The 21,971-nt window shown below is 44.7% G+C and overlaps 1 protein-coding gene across 2 annotated transcripts in view; it reads left to right on the top strand.

The window, feature by feature from the left end:
• The window catches only part of LOC121536920 (GRIP and coiled-coil domain-containing protein 2), a 34,513-nt gene that overhangs the window by 2,075 nt on the left and 10,467 nt on the right, over positions 1-21,971 (top strand). The window contains exons 2-24 of one of the 2 annotated variants that reach the window (XM_041844562.1): positions 5,893-5,949; positions 6,051-6,135; positions 6,266-6,333; positions 6,475-6,579; positions 6,688-7,047; positions 7,181-7,338; positions 7,463-7,694; positions 7,842-9,227; positions 9,581-9,641; positions 9,870-10,069; positions 10,808-10,927; positions 11,419-11,583; positions 11,894-11,998; positions 12,335-12,497; positions 12,698-12,798; positions 12,972-13,049; positions 13,373-13,510; positions 14,108-14,229; positions 14,318-14,494; positions 14,663-14,871; positions 18,583-18,801; positions 20,234-20,373; positions 20,507-20,708. In XM_041844562.1, coding sequence (XP_041700496.1) covers positions 5,893-5,949; positions 6,051-6,135; positions 6,266-6,333; positions 6,475-6,579; positions 6,688-7,047; positions 7,181-7,338; positions 7,463-7,694; positions 7,842-9,227; positions 9,581-9,641; positions 9,870-10,069; positions 10,808-10,927; positions 11,419-11,583; positions 11,894-11,998; positions 12,335-12,497; positions 12,698-12,798; positions 12,972-13,049; positions 13,373-13,510; positions 14,108-14,229; positions 14,318-14,494; positions 14,663-14,871; positions 18,583-18,801; positions 20,234-20,373; positions 20,507-20,708 — 4,651 coding nt within the window. Of the gene's footprint in view, positions 1-5,892; positions 5,950-6,050; positions 6,136-6,265; positions 6,334-6,474; positions 6,580-6,687; positions 7,048-7,180; positions 7,339-7,462; positions 9,228-9,580; positions 9,642-9,869; positions 10,070-10,807; positions 10,928-11,418; positions 11,584-11,893; positions 11,999-12,334; positions 12,498-12,697; positions 12,799-12,971; positions 13,050-13,372; positions 13,511-14,107; positions 14,230-14,317; positions 14,495-14,662; positions 14,872-18,582; positions 18,802-20,233; positions 20,374-20,506; positions 20,709-21,971 lie in introns of both variants that reach the window. The other variant, XM_041844561.1, reaches the window with a different exon arrangement.

The raw sequence follows: 21,971 nt of genomic DNA, 5'->3' as shown, positions 1-21,971 counted from the left end.
ACAAAACTAGAGCATGCAGAACTTGCTTTTTGGAGTGTGGTGTCAAAAAAGCAGACCATCTCTTTATTATGGACAGGCCTCTCCCCATCTTTACAACCATTTAATCTATATGTTTTGACCATGATAGTTTACAATCTAAGGTAACGCCAAGTAATTTAGTCTCCTTAACTTGTTCAACAGCCACACCATTCATTACCAGATTCAGCTGAGGTCTAGAACTTAGGGAATGATTTGTACCAAATACAATGCTCTTAGTTTTATAGATGTTCAGGATCAGTTTATGAGTAGCCACCCATTCCAAAACAGACTGCAACTCTTTAAGGGTTTCGGTGACTTCATTAGATATGGTTGCTGATGCGTATATGGTTGAATCATCAGCATACATGGACACACATGCTTTGTTTAATGCCTGTAGCAGGTCATTGGTAAAAATAGAAAAGAGTAGAGGGCCTAGAGAGCTGCCCTGTGGTACACCACACTTTACATGTTTGACATTAGAGAAGCTTCCATTAAAGAAAAGTCTTTGAGTTCTATTAGATAGATAGCTCTGCATCCACGATATGGCAGAGGTTGAAAAGACATAACACATACGTTTTCAACAACAGGTTATGGTCAATAATATCAAAGGCTGCACTGAAATCTAACAGTACAGCTCCCACAATCTTCTTATTATCAATTTCTTTCAACCAATCATCGGTAATTTGTGTCAGTCACACATGTTGAGTGCCCTTCCCTATAAGCATGTTGAAAGTCTGTTGTTAATTTGTTTACAGAGAAATAGCATTGTATTAGGTCAAATTTTTTCAACAGTTTGCTAAGAGCTGGCAGCAAGCTTATAGGTCTACTGTTAGAACTAGTAAAGGCCACTTTACCATTCTTGGGTAGCGGAATTACTTTGGCTTCCCTCCAGGCCTGAGGACAAAGACTTTCCTCTAGGCTCAGATTAAAGATATGACAGATAGGAGTGGCTATAGAGTCAGCTACCATTCTCAGTAGCTTTCCATCTAAGTTGTCAATGCCAGGAGGTTTGTCATTATTGATCAATAACAATAATTTTTCCACCTCTCCCACACTAACTTTACAAAATTCGAACTTGCAATGCTTTCATTATTCGTTTTTTTATGCATGAATACGATGGCTCACTGTTCATTGCTGGCATTTCCTGCCTAAATTTGCCCACTTTGCCAATGAAGTAATCATTAAAATAATTGGCAAAATCAAATGGTTTTGTGATGAATAACCCATCTGATTCGATGAAAGATGGAGTTGAATTTGTCTTTCTACCCATAATTTCATTTAAAGTGCTCAAGTTTTTTTCCATCATTCTTTATATCATTGATCTTGGCTTCATAATACAGTTTCTTCTTTTTGTTGAGTTTAGTCACATCATTTCTCAATTTGCAGTAAGTCAGCCAGTCAGATGTGCAGCCAGATCTATTAGCCACTCGTTTTTCCCCATCTCTTTCAACCATACAGTTTTTCAATTCCTCATCAATCCATGGAGCCTTAACAGTTCTAACAGTCAATTTCCTAACAGGTGCATGTTTATCAATAATTGGAAGAAGCAATTTCATAAATTGATCAAGGGCACCATCTGGATGCTCATTATTAATCACATCAGACCAACAAATATTTTTTACATCATCCACATATGAGTCACAGCAAAATATTTTATATGATCTCTTATACACTATTTTAGGCCCAGCTGTTGGAACTTTGGCTTTCCTGGATATAGCCACTATATTGTGATCACTGCATCCAATGGGTACGGATACAGCTTTAGAACAAAGTTCTACAGTATTAGTGAAAATGTGATCGATACATGTGGATGATCTTGTTCCTGTAGTGTTTGTAAACACCGTGGTAGGTTGATTAATAACCTGAACCAGATTACAGGCACTGATTACAGTAAGAAGCTTCCTCTTGAGCGGACAGCTTGATGAAAACCAGTCAGTATTCAGGTCCCCAAGAAAGTAGACCTCTCTGTTTACATCACATACACTATCAAGCATTTCACACATTATTTAGATACTGACTGTTCGCACTTGGTGGCCTATAGCAACACCCCAAAAGAAAAGGGTTTAGATGTGGCAAGTGAACCTGCAACCACAGCACTTCAGTAACACTTGACATAAGATCTTCTCTAAGCATTACAGGAATATGGCTCTGAATATATATATATATATATATATATATATATATATATATATATATATATATATATACATATATACATACATACATACATACATACATACATACATACATACATACATACAGTGGGGGAAAAAAGTATTTAGTCAGCCACCAGTTGTGCAAGTTCTCCCACTTAAAAAGATGAGAGAGGCCTGTAATTTTCATCATAGGTACACGTCAACTATGACAGAGAAATTGAGAATTTTTTTCTCCAGAAAATCACATTGTAGGATTTTTAATGAATTTATTTGCAAATTATGGTGGAAAATAAGTATTTGGTCACCTACAAACAAGCAATATTTCTGGCTCTCACAGACCTGTAACTTCTTCTTTAAGAGGCTCCTCTGTCCTCCACTCGTTACCTGTGTTAATGGCACCTGTTTGAACTTGTTATCAGTATAAAAGACACCTGTCCACAACCTCAAACAGTCACACTCCAAACTCCACTATGGCCAAGACCAAAGAGCTGTCAAAGGACACCAGAAACAAAATTGTAGACCTGCACCAGGCTGGGAAGACTGAATTTGCAATAGGTAAGCAGCTTGGTTTGAAGAAATCAACTGTGGGAGCAATTATTAGGAAATGGAAGACATACAAGACCACTGATAATCTCCCTCGTTCTGGGGCTCCACGCAAGATCTCACCCCGTGGGGTCAAAATGATCACAAGAACGGTGAGCAAAAATCCCAGAACCACACGGGGGGACCTAGTGAATGACCTGCAGAGAGCTGGGACCAAAGTAACAAAGCCTACCATCAGTAACACATTACGTCGCCAGGGACTCAAATCCTGCAGTGCCAGACGTGTCCCCCTGCTTAAGCCAGTACATGTCCAGGCCCGTTTGAAGTTTGCTAGAGTGCATTTGGATGATCCAGAAGAGGATTGGGAGAATGTCATATGGTCAGATGAAACCAAAATATAACTTTTTGGTAAAAACTCAACTTGTCGTGTTTGGAGGACAAAGAATGCTGAGTTGCATCCAAAGAACACCATACCTACTGTGAAGCATGGGGGTGGAAACATCATGCTTTGGGGCTGTATTTCTGCAAAGGGACCAGGACGACTGATCCGTGTAAAGGAAAGAATGAATGGGGCCATGTATCGTGAGATTTTGAGTGAAAACCTCCTTCCATCAGCAAGGGCATTGAAGATGAAACGTGGCTGGGTCTTTCAGCATGACAATTATCCCAAACACACCGCCCGGGCAACGAAGGAGTGGCTTCGTAGAAGCATTTCAAGGTCCTGGAGTGGCCTAGCCAGTCTCCAGATCTCAACCCCATAGAACATCTTTGGAGGGGAGTTGAAAGTCTGTGTTGCCCAGCAACAGCCCCAAAACATCACTGCTCTAGAGGAGATCTGCATGGAGGAATGGGCCAAAATACCAGCAACAGTGTGTGAAAACCTTGTGAAGACTTACAGAAAACGTTTGACCTGTGTCATTGCCAACAAAGGGTATATAACAAAGTATTGAGAAACTTTTGTTATTGACCAAATACTTATTTTCCACCATCATTTGCAAATAAATTCATTAAAAATCCTACAATGTGATTTTCTGGATTTTATTTACTCATTTTGTCTGTCATAGTTGACGTGTACCTATGATGAAAATTACAGGCCTCTCTCATCTTTTTAAGTGGGAGAACTTGCACAATTGGTGGCTGACTAAATACTTTTTTCCCCCACTATATATATATATATATATATACACAGCAACACCTCCCCCATAAGCATTTCTGTCTCTTCTATAGATGTTGTATTCTTGTATTGCTACTGCTGTATCATCAAATGAATTATCCAAATTAGTCTCAGAAAGGGCTAATATATGAATGTTATCTGATGTTAGGAAGTTATTGATTTCATGAACCTTATTTCTAAGGCTACATATAGTAATATGGGCTATTTTCAGCCCTTTCCTGGGTAGCTTATCAGAGATAGACATAATACTGGAAAGGGCAAACAAAGCAAGATAAAAAAAATATACATTCAGCAGTCCATTAATCAATTGGCGTGTCTGTGTGTGTGCTGCGGGGTTGAAGCTACGAACCCATAGGCTTGGCTCTCTCATCCCTTCCAGGCTTCTGGGAGGGAGGGTGGACAATGAGCCTGTCATAGCGGATGTAAGCAATGTCCCCACGCGCTCAGGCAGTTTTCATGGCTGGGATAAGTTCTTTCCTCTTCTGGGGCACCGCTTCAGGATAGTCCTCTTTGAGAAATATATACGTTCCTCTAAAGTTCTTGGCTCTTTCCAGAACAGAACCTCAGGAACTTGACCAGTATCGGCCTGGGCCTGTCACCTGGGCTGGTGGTGGGTTTTCCAGTCCTGTGGGCACGCTCCACCTCAATCTTCCTGTGGTCTATCTTCAATTTCTCAGAGATCATTTCCCTCACTTGGTCGTCAGACTACATCCAGGTCTCGTGGAGATTCTGCAATTCTGTCCACAACCATGTTGTTACGCCTTGATTGTCCCTCGAGATTTATCCGTCGTTGGTATCATGGATTCACAGACAGAACTGATGTCCTCTCTCAATGACTTACAGATTGCTGTAATCTTGCCGTTCTCCTGTTTCAACTCATCGAGCTGACCCTGGGAGAACTGCAAACTGTTCTTTAGGTGCTGGACCTCTCTGGTCTGGTCGTCCATTCTTTTATTAGTCGAATCCATCAGTATTTGGACAAAGCAATTTTCTTGTTGTTGTAACAACTGCTTAGTGGAGCGGGACGAGAGTTTCATGTTCCTTGGTGTCCACATCACCAAGACAGTCGTGAAGAGGGCACTACAACACCTTTTCCCCCTCAGTACACTGAAAATATGTTTCTTTTTGGGGGGGGCATTTGATTAATTGTTCAGCAGTCTTATGGCTTGGTAAGGAGCCTTTTGGTCCTAGACTTGGCACTCCGGTACCGTTTGCCGTGCGATAGCAGAGAGAAGAGTCTATGACTTGGGCCTTCCTCTGACACCGCCTAGTATATAGGTCCTGGATGGCAGGAAGCTTGGCCCCAGTGATGTACTGGGCCGTACGCACTACCCTATGTAGCGCCTTATGGTCAGATGCCGAGCAGTTGCCATACCAGGCGGTGATGCAACCGTTCAGGATGCTCTCGATGGTGCAGCTGTAGAACTCTTTGAGGATCTGGGACCCATGCCAAATCTTTTCAGTCTCCTGAGGGGGAAAAGGTGTTGTCGTGCCCTCTTCACGACTGTCTTGGTGTGTTTAGACCATGATAGTTTGTTGGTGATGTGGACACCAAGGACCTTGACACTCTCGTCCCGCTCCACTACAGCCCCGTCGATGTTAATGGGAGCGTGTTCGGCCCTCCTTTTCCTGTAGTCCACGATCATCTCCTTTGTCTTGCTCACATTGAGGGAGAGGTTGTTGTCCTGCCACCACACTGCCAGGTCTCTGACCTCCTCCCTATAGGCTGTCTCATCGTTGTCGGTAATCAGGCCTATCATTGTTGTGTCGTCAGCAAACTTAATTGTGTTGTTGGAGTCGTGTTTGGCCACGCAGTCGTAGGTGAACAGGGAGTACAGGAGGAGACTAAGCACTCACCCCTGAGGGGCCCCAGTGTATCAAAGGTGATATGTAGATCATTCAGTTGGCAGTCGTCAACTGCAATTCAGTCGATATCGAACAAGGTGTGTGTGTGTCGTAACTGTATCCTGTTTTATGTAATAGTTTTTTTCTCCACAATAGCAGGACACCAGCCCAGGGTTTGTGGCCTCATCACCTCCAGCTGGCGCTAAGTCAAAGGTGCAGCAAATAATGCTTTCTATGTCTTACTTTTACCTCTGTGTTACTGTTACCTCTCTGTCTTACTGTTACCTCTTTGTCTTACTGTTACCTCTATGAAGTTGGACACGCTGTCCAAGGATGACCTCATCAAGTTTGCCAAGAAGCAGATGGCTGCCATACAGAAGATGAAGTCCAAATGTGCAGGTTCATGAAGCATCTGTCATACACTGTTTACCATTCAATGTTGTGATCATTGATAAATCAATACAGTAGCTAGTTGGATTTCCTTTTGTAATAATTTTTGTCCTTTCTGTTTCTCAATATTTTTTTCCAGATTTGGAAACGGAGGTTGACACCCTCAAGTCTCAGCCAAAAGGCAATTCAGGTGACTCCATCATACAGGTTTGTGGTCTTAAATTCTTACATGAGAAAATTAATAAGCTCATGCTTTGCAGCTGCTGAAGTGCTTTGGAAGTGTTTGTCAGTAATGTGTTTTCCATTCTATTCTGTTGAATTCTGTAGTATTCTATTCTGTTCTACCAGGAGCTGACCGAGAGGATGAGTGCCTTGCTGCTGGAAAAGGCTGAGACCCAGCAGAGTGCAGTGTTACTGCGGAAGGAGAATGAGAAGATCAAGCACCGGGAACAGGTAAACTGCCAGACCAATGGTCACCTACCCTGGCCCTGGATAACTACAGGGTGTTCAGCCTTTTGTTCCAGTCCAGCTCTAACTTTGTTTTCTGTTGAATATGACCAGGATGCAGTAGGGAAACTGGCCACCCTGCTGGGAGAGTTGGACCAGGCCAAGGAAGACCACCAGAAGAAAATAGCAGCCTTGGAGAAGAGCCTGGACGCATCCCAAGCCAAACACAAAGAAGAAGTTGAATTCTTCCAGAGGCTTCTGAGGGAGAAAGAAGAGAGTGACAGAGAGAAAGAGAGAGAAAGAGAGAAAGAAAAGCAGAGAGAAAGGGAAGACTCGGGCGAGAGTGTAGAAGCCGTAAGTCGCAGCCTGGAGTCACAGATCCTGAGTCTGCAGACGGAGCTAGCTGCAGCCATGGAGCGGAGCGCCCAGGAGGCTGCAGCGCTGCAGGAAGACCATCAGAGGGCACTGACAGAGGTTAGTTGAAAAGTAGTGTACGAAAAATGTCACAAACGAAAAACCCTTACACTGTTGTAAACTGACAGTTGATGAAGACCTTCTGCTTTAAATGTTGCAATAAACTGTGTGTGTGTGTTTATTTTACTTTCAGGCCCAGCAGGAAGTAGAGAACCTGAGAGAGGAGTTGGCTCAGCATAGTGTGCAACATGAAGAGGAGCTGAGAGCTCTGGAGGAGGACTTTGAGATGGAGAGAGAGAGACTGCTACTCCTCCAAGAGGAGCTCAGTGAGCAGCTGGCTCTCAAAGACAGGTGGGTCATAGTGCTACACATTGAGGATGGACAAGAAGAGTCATACAATGTACAGTAAAACGCTTTGAGCAACTAGAAAAAGTGCTTTATTAATCCAATCTTCTTCCTTTTCTTGTTATGACAGCTTCCTGCAGGATGTGCAGGAGGAAGAGGAGGAGCCTAGTGGCCGCAGCTCAGGGATAGCCAGGATGTTGGAGCTGTCTGGTGTAAGTCAGATTGATGCCAGTGATGGAGAGACTGAGCGCGGACAGCTCCGATCTGCCCTGGAGGACCAGCAATCACAGAATACCATGCTGCAAGACGAGCTGATCTTCCTGGGCAATGTGAAGACTGAACTGGAGGCGGAGCTTGAGAGGGTAAGGGAGGAGTTTCAGACAGAGAAGGAGGAACTAGAGTTTAAGATCGAAGAGTTGCTGATGACCCGGGAGGTTGCGACCCCTGACGTAAATATGACCCCTAACCGTGACCTTCTGATCCTTGCAACCCCTAACCGTGAACTTCAGGAGGCTCAAGCGTTCACTCAGCTTCAGCTGAGCGGCCCACAGAGAGACCCAGTGGACAGCCTACCTGCCAGCCCTTCTAGCCCCAGACAGAGCCTGTCTAGCCCTGTCCCTGGTGCAGACCACCAGAGCCTGACCCTGCAAGAACAGCAGAGATTGATCCTGGAGGTCCAGGAGCTGAGGGCCCAGTGTGAGACCTTAGCCAGGGAGAAGAGCCAGGCCGTGGGTGAATGTGAGTCCCTAGCCAGAGAGAGGAGGCAGGTGGTGGCAGAATGTGAGTCCCTAGCCATAGACAGGAGCCAGGCGGTGGCTGAGTACGAACGCACCAGAGACATCCTGAGAGGCCTGGAGACTGAGCTAGGTCATAGGACCGGGGACATCGCCAGACAGTATGAAGCTATGAAGGAACAGGGGGCTTCTGCAGTCCAGGAGCTACAGGAGAGAGTCACAGGGCTTACTGAGGAGAGAGATGGTCTGGTGGAGAGGGTGAGAGGGTTGGATGAAGACAGAGCGAGCCTGCTGGAGAAGGTCCAGGGCCTAGAGAAGAGGCTGGAGAGCTTCCTGGAGCAGACACAGGCAGCCGAGGGGCTGAAGGAGCAGCTGCAGACGTCTCTGGAGGAGAAGAATGCGTTAGCCCTCGAGCTAAAGGACTCCGTAGAGGCGCAGACAGTGTTAGCCTCTGAGCTAAAGGCATCTCTTGAGGTGCAGACCGCGTTAGCCGTAGAGCTAAGGGTTTCGGTGGAGGATCTGATCAGGCAGAACGGGGAGATCGTCTCTCAGCTGCAGATGAAGGAGAGTGCTGTTCAGGAGTTAGAGGAGACACTTAATGTGGTGAGCACAGCGAGAGACATAACACTGTCAGCACTGCAGGACAGAGAGATGGAGGTGGTGAGGTTGAGGGAGGAAAGGGAGAGGGAGGTGGAGGAGAGTCAAGGCCAAAGAGAGGAGGTGGCTGAGCTGCAGGCTCATATAGAGGAGTTAGAGAAGGAGAGGAGCCTGCTGAAGAATAATCTAGAGGAGGTGCAGAGGGAGAGGTCTGAGAAGGTGCAGGGGAGCCCAGGGGAGGAGGTGGAGGAGCTGCAGGCTCGTATAGAGGAGCTGGAGAAGGAGAGGAGCCTCCTGAGGAGTAATCTGGGGGAGGTGGTGGGAGATACTGAAGCTCTACAGAGAGACCTGAGGGAGATGAAACTGGTCAATGAGAAGATGAGAACAGAGAACCAAGAACTACTGACACAAGTCAGCCAGGCTACAGAGACACTGGCAGACCGAGAGAGGGAGGGAGAGGTGGAGGAAGAACAGGCGGAGAAGGAGAGGAGAGAGCTACAACAGCAGCTAACAGAGAAGGACACCGTGATATCTCAGTTGAGAAGTGAGATGGCTGGCTTACAGGTGAGTTCTTCTGGCTTCTTTCCTTCTCAACATGCACACACCATCTAAAGGACAAAAAGGGATTGCTTTTTTGCCCCCAGCTCTTTTCCCAAGCTATGGTTTGTCAAAGTGACTGCTGTGGTATTTTTCATTACATTTACATTTTAGTCATTTAGCAGACGCTCTTATCCAGAGCAACTTATAGTTAGTGAGTGCATACATTTTCATACTGGCCCCCCGTGGGAATCGAACCAACAACCCTGGCGTTGCAAGCGCCATGCTCTACCAACTGAGCTACAGATTTACTTTTCCTCCCTCTCTTTCCCTTCCACCCTCTCCCTTCCTCTCTCTCTGTCTCTCTCTCCCCCCACTAGTCTACAACCCAGTCTCCTGTCTCAGAGGAGAACACAGCCAATGTGTTCACTGAGAAAATTGGTACGTTCCTAATTACTACTGTCTAATGGAGAACAGAACAGGAATCTAATGTGTAATAATCCTATGACAGATGAGCAATACAAAAAATGTCATTCTTGTTTGTTTTTAGATCTTCCTAGATGCTTATTAAGCTCATATAAGAATGACAGATGCAAAGTGCCAATCATTTGAGGGATTCTGATTCTTCCAATGATCTGTGTGTGATGATGTCTCATCCCTCCATCTCAGCCCTGCTGGAGAAGGAGCGCAAAGAAAAGGATGAGAGGATGAATAAGATCAAGGCGGTGGCTGTGAAAGCCAGGAAGGAGCTGGACACCAGCAGGAAAGAGGCTGTGTCTCTAAAGGAGGAAGTGGAGGTGTTGAAGGCTGAGAGAGAGAGGGTGACAAGCTCAATGAAAGACATCATCCATGGAGCAGAGGGATACAAGGTACTACTCACCCGTAACCCCTGACCCTTAGCCCTGACCCCTCACTACATCCCTACCTTATACAGAATGAACAACACAGAAATCAATAGTGAATTGCTTATTTGGCTGGTGGTACAAATCTGTTTCATTGCAAAAAAACACCTGAAGAGATGAAGAGGAAAATAAGTGTATTTTCCCCTAATGCTCTAGCTTGCTGGCCAGGGCTGCTAAGTGTGTCTGTTCAATAGGGAGCTTTCTGTTTGTGTTTCATTTAGTATAATGCACAACAGCCACATTAAACGGGTTCAGACGGTTGTCTTTATGAATTGGCTTTGGAAGCCATTAGAGATTAAATCACTCTTCTGTGTTTAATGGGAGTTTTGTTCTAGACCTGAATGGATGAATACCCTGTCACTGTAGAACAGGCAGCTTGATATATGCGCAGGTGTTATTCTGCATTATAAACTGGGTGGTTTGAGCCCTGAATGCTGATTGGCTGAAAGCCATGGTATATCAGACCATATATTTAGAAAACAAATATTTTTACTGTTCTAATTACCAGTTTATAATGGCAATAAGGCACCTCGGGGGTTTGTGGTATATGGCCAATATACCATGGCTAATGGCTGTATCTAGGCACTCCACGTTGCGTCGCGCGTAAGAACATACCACACCCCCTCGTGCCTTATTGCTTAATTAAGCTGCACAACGCCTATTCAATAATGAATGTGTTTATTATTAAGTGTATGTGTGTTACAGAACTTGCAGCTGGACTACGACAGGCAGACAGAGGAGCTGGATAAGGAGAGAGAGAAGGTGGAGGGAGCTGAGAAACAGATCTCCGAGCTGACCAAGCGACTCAACACTGCCGTACAACAGGTAACACCGACACACACACTACAGTCTCACACACAAACCATGCTCAGAAGTCATCCAGCGTGCTCAACCAGACTGATAGTTTCCCCCCCAGTCCAAATACAAACTGTCCATTAGTTCATTCTTTTTAATTCCTCCTTTTCTTATGATTATATTTTTCTCTTCCTAATTGTCTGTTTCTAGTGAAGTAACGGAGTGTGTGTAAATTAAACAGTGGCTGGTTCCATCTGCTGTTGTAGCGTTGTCAGTCTACTGAGACAGATGCTGGTCTTGGCTGTGTGAGCTGAGAGCTCCCCTGGGACAATACAGACTGGAAATACAGACAAACTCATAACAGTGTCTGAGACTTCCCTGGATGTCTTTGTTAGATATGTTTACCTGATGTGATGTTATTGTTGATGTGAATTCTGGCTGGCTGATTATATGGCCAAGGGGACTGGTGTTTGCCAAGAACTCATGAGTGATGTTTGAGTGAATGCGTGTTCTGTGTCCAGCATGAACAACTGTGGTCGGAGAGAGAGGACCTGATGACTGGGTTGGAGACTCTTAGGAGTACAGTGAGACAGATGGAAGGACAGACAGCAGAGCTACACAGACAGACAGACACCCTGAACAGAGACCTGCAGGCTGAGAGACTACTGAAGGAACAGAAGACAAAGGTGTGTGTGAGAGAGAACTATCTTAGTTCAATGCACTGATTGTAAGTCGTGCTGGATAAGAGCGTCTGCTAAATTACCTAAATGTGTGTACACGTTTTACTATACTTCTGAGTACCAGAAGTCAACACAAGAATAGTAAGCCACCTAAAATTCAGAGAAGTGAGGAAATTTTTTCCAGTCATCGCTTCTAGAAAGGCTATTTTAGGCTTAGGGTTATCTTTAGGGGTTAGGGAAAATAGGATTTTGAATGGGAATCAATTGTTGGTCCCCATAAAGTCCTCACAAGTATAACTGTGTTGTGTGTCTCCAGGAGCTGTCGTCGTTGCAGAAGGAGGTAGAGGAGCTGACAGTTCAGCTCCGCAGACAGAAGCAGCAGTCTCAGCAGACAACACAGGAGCTGGAGCAGCTACGCAAGGTACACACACACACACACACACACACACACACACACACACACACACACACACACACACACACACACACACACACACACGAACATGGCAAGGCCACTCAAATAAAGAGCTGGTAAAGCCTTTACTTCTAACCCTCACCGGGAATTGTGTGTCGTGATGTTGTGTGTCGTGTTGCCTCTAGTCCTAAAAAACAACACTCAGAATCTAGCAGGATGTCAAAGTAACAGTTTACCCTCAAGCACTGGAAGCTGCTTTTCCATTACTCATTATAAGATTTGTGTAGAAATGGGATTCAGTGTGTGTATATGTTGTGAATATGTGTGTTTTTGTCTTTCCAGGAGGCCCAGCAGAGCTCGTTGTTGGACATGGAGATGGCAGACTATGAACGCCTGGTCAAAGAACTCAACACTAAACTGTCAGAGAAAGACGTGTGTGTGGAGGAGCTGAAAACACAGATAAACACACACACACAGCAAGAAGTCTCACTCAACCAGGAGATCGGTACACACAAACACTGATCCCTACCATTCGCCCCACTGACATACTTTTTTTACAGCCAACCCACTAACTGAAGAAGCAGCACTAAATCAGTTTACTGCAAATCAAAGGCCTATACGTCTCTATAATGTGTTTCATTCATTATAACAATGGCCTTTGTACTGTAATCCATTCTTCTAACCTGTTTCTGTGTGTTCTCCCAGAGGGTCTGAAGTCCCAGCTTGACCAGGGGGAGGACAAGAGCTCCAAGATGAAACAGCTGCTGGTGAAAACCAAGAAAGACCTGGCTGACACCAAGAGACAGGTCAGACCCCAGGGACCTGATTACCTGGAGTACAGGGAGAGGGTCCCAGTGGATCACATTTTAGTCAAATGAGTGTTTACAGTGTTCTGTAATACATTGGAGTTGGTTTCCTTGAATGTGTAGTGTCTGTGCACGTAAATAGTGTATTAATAAGTGTGTGTTTGTGTGTGCAGGAAGCCATTCAGATGATGACGCTAGCCTCTCTGAAGGGAGAGCTGGAGGCACATCAACAGCAATTGGAGAACAGCAAGGTAAGATGGCAGTCCCTGAACCCATTCAGACAGACTTAATGTGTTGTGAAATCTGTCGTGAATGTATGGTAATGTTTTTAAAATGGTATAACTGCCTTAATTTTGCTGGACCCCAGGAAGAGTAGCTGCTGCCTTGGCAGCAGCTAATGGGGATCCATAATAAATACAAATACAGACACCTGAGCCTGCAACAAGACAGGACTTTAAAGGTAACACCCTGTGTCTGAAAGGGGTAATGGATGAGTACATACTGTGTCACAATATTATCTGTCCCGATGTGTTGTATCAGTTATTATATCAGTGGCTCTTGTGTTCTTGTATAGATCCAGTACTGTGAACTGACTGCGGAGCGCCACAGACTGCAGGAGCAGCTGAGGACTCTGACTGAACAACAGCAGAGAACAAGCAGCTCCTTGCAACACAGACTGACCACACTACAGCAGGAGGCTAACACTGCCAAGGTACACACACACACACACCATCCTACATCCAGTTCTCTCCTCCCTCTCTCTCATCTTATTCTCTCTCTCTACCTTCCATTTATCTCTCTTCTCCGTTCCTCTACCCTAAACCCTATCTCTCTCCTTCGGTCTCTCTCTTTCTCTCTCCTCTCCCTCTCATCCTCTCTCTCAGCTCAGGCAGTAGAAATAGTGTTATGGATTTCTCATCAGTTGAGTGTTGGTGTGCAGCTTTGCTAAATGGTTGAAACCAAACATTATGGGGGTGTCCCCCTGGGGTCTAGTGGGTGATGATGAATGGTACGGTCTGGCTCCACGGTAGAGGAAGTGCTGCTGGGTTGCCTACCTCAGGGATGTACACACTAACACTGTACTATTCATTACAATACCGATACACTGGCACACACAATACACCGTCATATTAATTAACTGCTGGTCTGCAGAAACACAACTACATGCAGTTCAGGGTGAAAATACAGATGTAATATGAAAACCGGTACCACATAATATGTGCTTCTAATATATGTGTGCTTACAAACAGTGTTAGGCTTTTAATTAAGTAAAACATAAATTAATGTGTGATGTGAATGTTATTTCCAGGCTGAGCTGTCATCTGTCACTGCTGAGTTTGACAGCTATAAGGTCAGAGTTCACAACGTCCTCAAACAACAGAAGAACAAAACCTCAGCACAGAGCGACGGAGACGCCACTAAACAGGAGAGGTATAGCTACAGATTGTGTGTGTGTGTGTGTGTGTGTGTGTGTGTGTGTGTGTGTGTGTGTTATATGATAATAATGTGTGTGTCACAGGGACCAGATGGAGTCCATGGTGGACCAGTATAAAGCCAAGCTGCAGGACAGTCAGCAGAGTCTGGCCGTGAGCACTGCAGAACTACAACAGCTCCAGATGGAACATGACACACTGCTGGAACGACACAACAAGATACTGCAGGAGACCGTCACTAAAGAGGCCGAACTCAGAGAGAGGTACGGGTGTATGTGTCCCTGAATACTTGTATTAGCTCTCAGAGCTAATGTTTTATATCAGTCTGTTAACAGTCAACTGAGTCCACAGTAACAGCCCTCATCTTCAAAAACCCCTGTTTCCCCCTCTCCCCTTCTTCTGTATTTCATACTCCCTCGCTTCCCCCCCAGACTCATGTCTCTCCAGGCTGAGATTATGTCAACGCGGACAGAGCATGCTCAGACGGTGGGTCAGCTAACCTCGCAGGCCGAGGCCCAGCGCTCAGGGTTCAGGGAGCAGATCCGCCATCTTCAGGACGAACACAGAACTACAGTAGAGACCCTGCAGAACCAGATGACCAGGCTGGAGAACCAACTGTTTACACTGCAGAAACAGACCAGTAAGACAGGAGGGGAGGGAGAGGAGAGTAGAGGGAGAGAACATGATTTGGTTGAGAGAGGGAAAGAGGAAAGTGGGGTTTTGGAAAGGATGAGAGAAGAGGGGAGAGAAAAAGACAGGAAGGGGGGTGAGTGTTGGGTTAAAGAGGGAGAGGGGAGAGTGGGAGATGGATGGAGGCCAGGGGAAAGGTAGCGCGAGGGGTTGTGAGTAGGGCTGTGGCGGTCATGCAAAAGACTGCCGGTCTCACGGTAATTGACCGTTAATTAACATAAACACTTTAGCATCTCCAGGCCTCCACACTGTAATCACCAGCCAAGAGGCTTGTAGGAAGTCAAAACAAAAGGCACTGACTTTGTCAGCTGCTATAGAATACAATAATAATATGTGTCCCCTCCTGGGTACTTATAATTTTTTTTTTTTTACATTTTAGTCATTTAGCAGACGCTCTTATCCAGAGCGATTTACAGTTAGTGAGTGCATACATTTTCATACTACATTAAAAAAAGTATAATAAATCAATTTAATATACACGTAACAATAAATCCATTATTTATTTTAGTCAGGTCTAAAGAAACATGATATGAAGAAAATGCATTTCAGAAAAACAGAATATGAGTTGGCCTACTGTATGTTATCTGGTTATTCTCCATGCCATATGATGTAGGCTTGTTCATTTAGCTGACAAGATATGCTTATAAGTCCCATGCCATTATTTTATTTTATAGTAAGAAGAATATAATAGATTTTTCCCATTACGGAGCAAGTGTGCGTACTACATGACTATATTGCGCGTAAAAGTGATTGAAACAGGTCTTGCGCTCTGTTCCTTGCCTCAGGCTGCACAGCTGTTCTCTCATCAAGTGATATACACCCATCAAGTGATATACACCCATCACACTATTCTAAATGTAATATTGTCTTTACTAATATGTAAAATTAGTTTAGATTTAGAATGGCCCATTATCAAATGGGCAGGGGGACAGTGTAAAAAAGACATGTCATCTGTATGCACTCAAATAGGGAATGGAGGCCATGAGCTTTCCCACCAGTCCGTTTTGTAGGCTACTTCGGTTTTATAGTGGAGCATGTGCTTTAATATGAGCAGCAGAAAAATAAATACAAAAACACTTATTTCACTCCACGCATCAACCACTGTTTGAGGAGCATGCTCTCGCTGCCCGACAGGTGATATTCCACCCAGACTCTGTACGCCATGGGCTCTCCAACCCTGTCCCTGCAGCTACCCAGTGCTTCATTTGGGAAACCAAGTGAAATCTGTTCAGGAACATCGATAGTAACGTGGTTTCGCAACGAAATATAATTCATTAAACTGTTGACAGCCCGTCTGCGCGCTCAAGAAAGGAATAAAGGAGTGAAAGGAGGAGATGGAAACACATGGTGGTGAGATTCTGTAGCTAAAGGTAATGTGTCAGCCTATTCATTATGAAAATATAAAAAATTCCCTATCACTAGGCTATTCAAATACAAATTCACTAATTGTAGGCTAACTGTAAGCCGCCCTGCACAATCCATGAACCAACAGCATCGCCTAGGGCTATATGTTCTCTCCCAGACTCATGGATATACATTTTGGAGCATAGCATAAGGTAACCGGTCCATCCAATATGCATAATAATACTGGCCACACTCAAAGGCTAGACCAATTACGTGTCAGACAAGTGTTTGATGTGATTTTCGATTGCATTTGCACTGTTCTTGAAAGTGACGACAAATGCAATTATGCATGTAATGCTTTATTATAAAGGTGCATGTTTTCGCCAAACTTGAAACTCACCTGCAGCCTATGTATGCCAGTTAGGCTCTACACCGTTATAAAGCGGATTAATGTGCTTAATTTAAAAAAGTTATTTGGCCACTTTAGTTGTGATACAAACCTTATCAAAACATATACTGTAGGTCTATGGGCTAGGCTACATGAGGTGTGTGACTATGATTTGAAAAAGTCAAGAGAGAAAAAGGCATGCACTGTTTTTTGCCTTACTGTACAAGCTGGCCATCATTCACAAGTGATAATACATAATTCACTAATATTGTCACCCATCAGACTATTCTTAATTTAATGTTTTCTTTACATATACTATATAGTATGTGTGGGATTTGTTTTGATTTAGAATGGACCATTATCATGCACCTGTCTAGGAACAGGGGCATAAACAGTAAATAAATACAAAGTCATCTATGCACTTAAATAGCAACTGGAGGACGCTTTTCCTGTGGTTCATTTTCATGCCAGCCAGGTAGGCTATACTCCTGTTGTAAAGTGAAGCAATGTGCTTAATATTAGGAAAGTTGATAATTAAATATAGTAGGCCTAGCCTATAGAAAGCTGATGGGATGCTCCTCTTTTTAATAGAGGCCATCAAAACTGTTTTTTATCAAGCAATTGCATAGCCTATAGAAATGTTGCGCAACATGAGCTCATGGGCTCTCATGAAGTGTTTGATTAGATTTTCAAATACATTTGCAATAGAGTGCTGATTACCAGGCAGTTAGCAAGTTTGGTAGGCTAATCACCATCAGCAGCATCAGAGCTCGGAGAAGCCTAATTACCTTGGAATAAACGGTCACGTGGAATTTGACTGCCGTCATGACTCGTGACCGCCAGTGTGGCGGTAATACGGTCACCGTAACAGCCCTAGTTGAGTATGAGAGAGCAGAGCTGAAAGAGCTAATATATCACCTCCCATACACCTGCTCTCAGGAGCCACTCAGAGTAAACACACACTCTCTTTCTCGCCCCCTCCCTCTGTCTCTTCATCTTACTCGTCCAGTGTTGTAGTGCAGCTGTGTAAAGATGGGACACACTTCATCTCAGCAGCCTAGCCAGGTGTTAGTTAGTATGAAGGGTACAGAGAGCCCATCCAGCCTTAACCAGCTCTGCTCTGCCTGCCCCTCTGGGTGGCACTAGCACACTGGCATCTGGAGAGCCTGGTCATTAGTGCCACCCTAACACACATAGTTGGGCCAAGCAGTACTTCTGGAGACAGCAGGGCTGGATCCCTTCCTATAGTCTTAACTAGCTTCCTCTCCTTGTCTCTCTTCCTTCATCTGAACTGTAAAATGTTCTAGATTTGATTGAATCTCAAAGTGAAAATGATGTTAACCTCAAGTGCAAATTATGGTCAAGAGGTTCCAGAGACTCTGCGTGTGTGTGGACACGTTTTACTATACTTGTGAGTACCAGAAGTCCACACAAGAATAGTAAACCAACAAAAATTCAAAGAAGTGAGGACATTTTGCCTGCCCTGACTTGTAAAAAGGCTGTTTTTAGGTTTAGGGAAAATAGGATTTTGAATGGGAATCAATTGTTGGTCCCCAAAAAGTCCTCACAAGTATAGTAAGACAAAGCTGTGTGTGTTCTCTAGGGTGTGAAGGGCAAGGTGGGCTGCAGGTGGTTCTACCCACACGTCTCTCACGCTCTCTCAGTCCATCAATCAGACACTGCCCACGGGCACCTGCCCTCTCTCTTTCTCTGCCTCTCTCTCTCTCGCTCACACACTCAACACACCTACCTGTGAAATCTGCTATTTTTCAGCACAGTTTAAAAAAAAAATCATCCTCTGTTTATAAATGTATCCCCCAGTCTTCTATGCTTCTGGATTTCACACTCGTGAAATAGGGAATTACATTGTTGCTCTCTGCCCAGCATGACCGTATGATATGTGTTGCCTTCCTCCCCGTCTCCCTCCAGGTCCAGCTCCAGTCCAGACCAGTCGTAAACCAGTGGTGGACCGCCGGCCCGTGGACCAGGGGGGAATGGGGGGGCTGGGCCTGGGCCTCAGTGATCTCCAGTCCATGGCTAGAGAGGAGGGGGAGGGCATGGAGACCTCCGAGACAGAGTCCCTGTCACCCACACACACACACCTACCCTCACTGGAACACCTACTCACCTCCCCAGACCCCAAACAGGGTACGTGTGCATACAATGCATTCGGAAAGTATTCAGACCCTTTTACTTTTTCCACATTTTGTTACATTACAGCCTTATTCTAAAATGGATTAAATCAATATTTTTCCTCAATCTACACACAATACCCCATAATGACAAAGCAAAAAAAAAGTTGTGTGTAAAACTGAAATACCTTATTTACATAAGTATTCAGACCCTTTGCTATGAGACTTGAAATTGAGCTCAGGTACATCCTGTTTCCATTGATCATCCTTGATGTTTCTGCAACTTGATTGGAGTCCATCTGTGGAAGATTCAATTGATTGGACATGATTTGGAAAGGCACACACCTGTCTATACAAGGTCCCACAGTTGACAGTGCACGTTCCTCCTGTAGCTCAGTTGGTAGAGCATGGCGTTTGCAACGCCAGGGTTGTGGGTTCGATTCCCACGGGGGGCCAGTATGAAAAATTTATGCACTCACTAACTGTAAGTCGCTCTGGATAAGAGCGTCTGCTAAATGACTAAAAATGTAAATGTCGGAGCAAAAACCAAGCCATGAGGTCGAAGGAATTGTCCTTAGAGCTCCGAGACAGGATCGTGTCGAGGCACAGATCTGGGGAAGGACACCAAAAAATGTCTGCAGGATTGAAGGTCTCCAAGAACAACATGCTGTGGGGATGTTTTTCAGCGGCAGGGATTGGGAGACTAGTCAGGATCGAGGGAAAGATGAACGGAGCAAAGTACAGAGAGATCCTTGATGAAAACCTGCTCAGGACCTCAGACTGGGGCGAAAGTTCACCTTCCAACAGGACAACGACCCTAAGCACACAGCCAAGACAACGCAGGAATGGCTTCGGGACAAGTCTCTGAATGTCCTTGAGTGGCCCAGCCAGAGCCCGGGCTTGAACCCGATCGAACATTTCTGGAGAGACCTGAAAATAGCTGTGCAGCGACGCTCCCCATCCAACCTGACAGAGCTTGAGAGGATCTGCAGAGAAGAATGGGAAAACTCCCCAAATACAGGTGTGCCAAGCTTGTAGCGTCATACCCAAGAAGACTCGAGGCTGTAATCGCTTCCAATAGGTGCTTCAACAATGTACTGAGTAAAGGGTCTGAATACCTATGTAAATGTGATATTTCAGCTTTTTATTTGAAATAACTTTGCAAACATTTCTAAAAACCTGTTTTTGCTTTGTCATTATGGGGTATTGTGTGTAGATTGATGAGGGGGAAAAAACAATTTAATCAATTTTAGAATAAGGCTGTAACGTAACGTGGAAAAAGTCAAGGGGTCTGAATACTTTCCGAATGAACTGTACATGCATGTCTCCAATGGCTACAGAGTTGTTGGTTTGATTCCCACAAGGGACACTTATTTTACATACTGTGAACTGTGTCTTCGAATACAACTGTCTGCTAAAGCACCATTTGTTTGTGTGATTGGTTGTAGAGCCGTTTGTGTGGCAGGTGGAGCCGACTAAAGAGGAATTGAATCAGAAGTTGACCACAGCTACACGCAGTATGGAACACATGAACAGTCTACTGCATGAGACAGAGGCTACCAATGCTGTTCTGATGGAACAGGTCAATGTACGTACACACACACACACAGTACTGATGAAACAGATATTCTCTCTTTCACAGACTCTCTCTCACTTACATATACAGTGCTCGCTCACACATTCATACTTGTTTCTTTGTGTACTTCTTCTTTCTTCTCTAGCTGTTGAAGTCTGAAGTGCGTCGTCTGGAGCGTAACCATGAGAGAGAGAAGAGTGTAGCCAACCTGGAGTATCTGAAGAATGTCCTCTTACAGTTCATCTTCCTGCAGTCAGGCAGTGAGAGGCAGGCTCTACTCCCCGTCATACACACCATGTTACAACTCAGCCCTGAGGAGAAAAATAAACTGGCTGCTATCGCAATGGGTGGGTAAACACACACACTGTAAACGAACATGCATATATGTGTATGTATGCATATATGTGTATGTATATGTATGTATATATACAGTGGGGGAAAAAAGTATTTAGTCAGCCACCAATTGTGCAAGTTCTCCCACTTAAAAAGATGAGAGAGGCCTGTAATTTTTATCATAGGTACACGTCAACTATGACAGACAAAATGAGAATGTTTTTCTCCAGAAAATCACATTGTAGGATTTTTTATGCATTTATTTGCAAATTATGGTGGAAAATAAGTATTTGGTCAATAACAAAAGTTTCTCAATACTTTGTTATATACCCTTTCTTGGCAATGACACAGGTCAAACGTTTTCTGTAAGTCTTCACAAGGTTTTCACACACTGTTGCTGGTATTTTGGCCCATTCCTCCATGCAGATCTCCTCTAGAGCAGTGATGTTTTGGGGCTGTCGCTGGGCAATACGGACTTTCAACTCCCGCCAAAGATTTTCTATGGGGTTGAGATCTGGAGACTGGCTAGGCCACTCCAGGACCTTGAAATGCTTCTTACGAAGCCACTCCTTCGTTGCCCGGGCGGTGTGTTTGGGATCATTGTCATGCTGAAAGACCCAGCCACGTTTCATCTTCAATGCCCTTGCTGATGGAAGGAGGTTTTCACTCAAAATCTCATGATACATGGCCCCATTCATTCTTTCCTTTACACGGATCAGTCGTCCTGGTCCCTTTGCAGAAAAACAGCCCCAAAGCATGATGTTTCCACCCCCATGCTTCACAGTAGGTATGGTGTTCTTTGGATGCAACTCAGCATTCTTTGTCCTCCAAACACGACGAGTTGAGTTTTTACCAAAAATATCTATTTTGGTTTCATCTGACCATATGACATTCTCCCAATCCTCTTCTGGATCATCCAAATGCACTCTAGCAAACTTCAGACGGGCCTGGACATGTACTGGCTGAAGCAGGGGGACACGTCTGGCACTGCAGGATTTGAGTCCCTGGCAGCGTAGTGTGTTACTGATGGTAGGCTTTGTTACTTTGGTCCCAGCTCTCTGCAGGTCATTCACTAGGTCCCCCTGTGTGGTTCTGGGATTTTTGCTCACCGTTCTTGTGATCATTTTGACCCCACGGGGTGAGATCTTGCGTGGAGCCCCAGATCGAGGGAGATTATCAGTGGTCTTGTATGTCTTCCATTTCCTAATAATTGCTCCCACAGTTGATTTCTTCAAACCAAGCTGCTTACCTATTGCAGATTCAGTCTTCCCAGCCTG

The sequence above is a fragment of the Coregonus clupeaformis genome, chromosome 23 (genome assembly GCF_020615455.1).
Source record: "Coregonus clupeaformis isolate EN_2021a chromosome 23, ASM2061545v1, whole genome shotgun sequence".
NCBI lineage: Eukaryota > Metazoa > Chordata > Actinopteri > Salmoniformes > Salmonidae > Coregonus > Coregonus clupeaformis.
This window is presented reverse-complemented; position numbering and strand designations above follow the sequence as displayed.